This window comes from Myotis davidii, unplaced genomic scaffold (assembly GCF_000327345.1).
Source record: "Myotis davidii unplaced genomic scaffold, ASM32734v1 scaffold198, whole genome shotgun sequence".
Taxonomy (NCBI): Eukaryota; Metazoa; Chordata; class Mammalia; order Chiroptera; family Vespertilionidae; genus Myotis; species Myotis davidii.
Window position 1 is genome coordinate 794,666 of NW_006291485.1, and position 4,750 is coordinate 799,415.

At 55.8% G+C, this 4,750-nt stretch overlaps 1 protein-coding gene across 1 annotated transcript in view; it reads right to left on the reverse strand.

The window, feature by feature from the left end:
* The window catches only part of THEG (theg spermatid protein), a 15,258-nt gene extending 11,722 nt beyond the window's left edge, over positions 1-3,536 (reverse strand). The window contains 4 exon segments of the mRNA XM_006764836.1: positions 1,347-1,408; positions 1,805-1,876; positions 2,122-2,238; positions 3,232-3,536. Of these exon segments, the coding sequence (XP_006764899.1) occupies positions 1,347-1,408; positions 1,805-1,876; positions 2,122-2,238; positions 3,232-3,536 (556 nt within the window).
* Positions 3,537-4,750: the final 1,214 nt, after the last annotated feature.

The window sequence follows — 4,750 nt, forward strand, 5'->3', positions numbered from 1 at the left end:
GCCAGGGCCCAGATGGAATCCAATAAAATGTGGGCAAGAGGAACAGGATCCTGGGACAGGTGTGGACCTGGCTGCAGGGCAGGGAGCTTCGTGCCCAGATCCAACACAGGCCCTGGGACCACCCCAGCTTTATTAAGGACACTTTTTACAAACAATCATGGTATTTCAGGCAGGATATGGACAGACAGTCATTAACAGTACTCAACTTTCAAACTTCTTTCTTTAATAAACTACCCAAATCAGAAAACCACCATCAAATCCAATGAGGTCTTCATCTGATGCTCTGAAGAGGCACAGTTTAGCAGTGGTTCTCAACCTTCCTAATGCTGCAACCCTTTAATACAGTTCCTTATGTTGTGGTGACCCCCAATTTCATTGTTACAAATTGAACATCATTAAAGCGTAGCGATTAACCACAAAAACAATATGTAATTATATATGTGTTTTCCAATAGTCTTAGGCGACCCCTGTGAAAGGGTCGTTTGACCTCCAAAGGGGTCGTGACCCACAGGTTGAGAACCGCTGGGCTAGAGCAAGAGGCCAAATGTGAGGAACTATGGGCCCACACAGTTCAGCCAGTATTAGACACCTTACAGAGAGGTGACTTTGGCTGTCCCCGTTTTAGGGACAACAGGCTCAGAAGCCTGAAGTCTCTCTCTCGAGCACACAAGATGGGAGTGTCAGGGCTGGGTCAGTTCCTCAGCAGGGCTTGGAAAGTGGATTTTGGTCTGAAGTTTGCACAGACCTAGTGTTTCCAGGGGCTTAGTGTTCCCTCTGAGGGAGATTCTAAACCCCAAGAGAGACCCTGCCCTTCACTTCTCTCCAATAATGAGCTTTCCTGACATGTTTTATTTGAAGGGATCCATTGCTCTCAAAGAGGATAGAAACCATCATGAGAGGGAAGAAGAAAGCCTTTTTGTAAAGTGAATACTAACCCCCATTTTGGCCATGGTGCCAACTGGGGTTTCCCCTGGAGAATTTGCCCCACACCCCTCACCCCCAGGACCAGCTTCCATCTGGCCCTGGCTTCTTGAGGTTATCGTGTCCAGAGATGAGGCCCTGGAACGCTGTGGAGGACAGGCACTCCTGGGAGATAGACGGAGGAGAGGGGAGGAGCCTGAGGGAGTCCCAGGGGCCTTAGGGCTAGGGGAGTCCCCAAGGTCTCCCCAGTCTGAACAGGGCACGGGTTGGGGTGAGATGGGGGCAACCCAGCCCCAGGAGGCCAGGAGCAGTATGCCAGGCAGAGTGGCCGAGAGACATGACTGGGCCAAGGCCTACCTGCGGCCAACCCCTGAGCCAGGCGGCCACTAATGGAGAAGTGGAGGTGGTGAGTGGGCTCAACCTACCAGGCAGCGTGATGGAGAGGGTGGTGTCTTCCAGAAATCTCTCTGTCCAATACACGGATGGCCTGGAATGCACCCAGTCGTGGCTCAGGGTGAGGGAAGCCGGGGCAGAGGCTTCCTAAGCCCTGCTCTGAAACAAAACTCAGGGCTCCCCACAAACACAGACACACGTGCAGACGGGGACACAGCGAGGCCAAGGCAGGGTGGCTGGAGGAAGACCTGGCGGAGTGACCAGTGGAAGGAAGGAGAGAATGTGGAGGCACAAGAGAGGGGCAGGTCAGAGAGGGACATGGGGAGGAGAATCTTAGAGACAGGGGGCAGCGCAGATTACTGTGAGCAAGGCTGATGTGCAGCGAAGTGGGGAGCTGGGGAAAAGGTGTAACTAAGGAAAGGGGCCTGGGGCCTGGCTGTTCCCCCCAACACGGGCAGGAGGTGGAGAGAGGAGACACTCTGGGACTTACCAGTAGACACAGAACCGCAAGTTCGTCATGCATGGGGAGATCCAGACAAAGCCCTTACAGCGGCACCCCATCCTGCGATGAGACAGCCCAGCCCCTGCCTTGCTCTGCAGCTCCCACGTGCTCTCCTGGGCCTCACTCTCCTGGGCCAGCACCCAGAGGCCACTGCCGGCCACCACGCCCCCCCAAACCCCCATGGTTGGTACCCTGACTCTTCACCCCAAGTTTACCATGTAGGTGACAGATGGGCCCCCCAGGGGCTGCTCTCCTCCTCGCAGACCCCCATCCCTGCCTCCAGCCAGACCACCTGCGCCGCTCACTTGTTTTTCAAGGTCTGCCAGTTGGTCTTGGGTTTTGCCAGCTCAAGAAGCCGCCTCTTCTTCTTCTTCCCTCTTCGCATGAAGGTGCTAGGGAACCTCTGGGTGATGGACAGCCGGCTTGGGGAGAGTTGGATGGTGAGGCTGGAGTCCCTGGACTTCCAGCCCCCCTGAATCTCCTCGCCATCTGAAGGGGCCCCACTGGGGGCGAATTCTGGCATCCAAAGAGGTGGACTGCCACCTTCACCCCAGCGGCAGCCAGACGTGTGACCCTGGCCAGCTGACCTCGTCCCCTTCCCTGTGAAATGGAACGGAGACCCGCCCCCACCTCACAGGATGGCTGCAGTTATTGCATGAGACGTTTTCTCATCTCATGTGCATCCAGGCTCCCAGGGGGACTGAGCCACAGAGAGGCCCCGGGCAGCCCCCAGACTATGGAAGGAACGGGCCTTCTCCTCACTTCCTATGGCCCTGGGCTCAGATGTCCTCCCTGGGCCCTGTCACTGCCTGCCTGCACCTTTTCCCCCACAAAAAGGGCAGCCGATGGGGGAGGGCACTGGCCAGCTCCTTCCTGCCTAGACAGCCACGTCCGGAAGAGCCCAGAACGTGGCCCAGTGGAGGGAGGGAGGGATGCTCTTTCCAGGATCAATTGCCAAAAATCAGTCCCCCAAATGCTTGATTCCCCAATTCTCGGTTCCACCAGCTCGTGTGCTCCCAGCCATCTTCAACTTTTCTGGCAATTTGTAGCAGTGGGAATGGTGGCAGCTTCTGAGCCAGGATGGTCCCCATTTCTTTCTTAAGTGAGGGCCACCTGTCTCGACTTCTCAACTCTGGCATCTAAACACTGTCTGACTCCAAAATCGGAGCTTTCGTAGGGTTTCCCACTGTCACTCACCTGCTACCCTGACAGAGATTGTGTTTGCCGACTTCACCTCAGAGGCCAGTGCGGGTATTGCCCGCCCTGTCTGATACTCTCACCCTAGAATGACTACATGGGCTGGGGGGTGAGGGGAGGACCCACACTAAAGCAATGACACAGAGGCCGCAGGGACAGAGGGGGGACGTGGGGATAGGCTCTGTCCCGAGTGCCTGAGCCCCGCTCCCCATACCCACCTCATCTCAGTCACACCCTCCTCATCTTTCTCCAGGGCCCTCTTCACCGCTAGGAGGGCCTCTCCTGGCTCCTGGACATCTGTAAGTTCTTCCTCGGTCACCTCCTCAGGGGGAGTTTCCTCTTCCTGGTCTTCGAACCCCAGTTTCCCGTCATCTAGGTCTTTGTATTTGAGGTCCGTGGACCGTAGGCCCTCATACACAGGGTTCTGGAAGCCCAGAGGATCATCTTTCTGTCCCCTTCCCGAGCTGTCCTCAGCCTTCGAGGTATGGTAAGGGTTGAGCAAACTTTGCCGATAGTCCCCCATGAACGGGGCCCTCCGCCAGCCCTTCAACCTTACTCCCAACACACCCAATGTGTCTGTGGTCACCTGGCAACAGGAGAATGGCCTGCCCGCATTCTCAGCACCCACATTCCACTCTACAGGTGCTCATCACTGGGTATTGCTAAAGCTCCTCCCAGGGCCCCTCCACTAGGTCCTGTGTGGGGCCCACTCACTCCTCCAACCTCGGCCCCGCATTTGCCCCCTCCTGTCACCCCGCCTTCCTTCTCCATGAACATGCCAGGTGTGTACCCCTCTTCGGGGCCTTGGCACTGCTGGTCCCTCTGCCTGCAATCTCCTGCCCACACGAGTCCCAGGCCGGCTCCTACTCGGGAAGGCAGCCCCAGTCCTGGGTCCCTCTGCATCCCAGCATTTCGTTTTACTTCTCCGAGGTTTTACTTTGCTATCACCTAAAATTACATTGTTGACTCACTTATTTTCTCCTCTGCTTTGTAGAAATCACCTCTTCAGATGAGCGTGTTCCAATCTGCACATCCTGGTACCTAGAATGGCTGGGCCCACAGAAGACTCTCAGAAAGGGCTGTTGCATGAATGGTTAGATTGGGAGCTTGGCTCGCTGCTGGAGCAGACCCAGCTCTCTCCTACGTTCCTTCTCTTTTTAAAAAAAAAATAAATATGTTTTTATTGATGAGAGAGAGAGAGAGAAAGAGAGAGAGAGAGAGGAAGGAAGAGGGAGGGGGAGAGAGAAAGAGAGTGAGAGAGATGAGACATTGGTTGGGCCCCTCCTGCAAGCCCACTGGGGATTGAGCCCACAACCCGGGCAGGTGCCCTGCCCAGGAATGGAGTCTGTGGATCCTTTGGTGCATGGGATGATGCTCAACCAACTGAGCCACCCTGGCCACGGCCTACATTTCTTCTTCATAAAAGACTCCACTTGTGCTCAGATGGAGGAAGCCAGTGCTGGTGGTCACAGCTCACCGGGGTTTTCCCCAGGACTGACTTAGGAATGAAGCCTGAGGGGAGCCAGCAAGGGGCTTCTAGAGACGGCTTCCTGCGGAGTGAAAGGAGGCACGGGAAACAAATGCCTTGTCTCTTCTCCGTGGTTACTTTTGAGACCGCCTGCGGCAGCTAGAGCTCGGGCCGCTCGCTTGTGACCATGACACCTGCTAGTCTGAGGATCATGAGCTGAGGATGGGTCTTGGTGGCGTTGCCGAGCCTATGAACTTGGCAACTCTGGA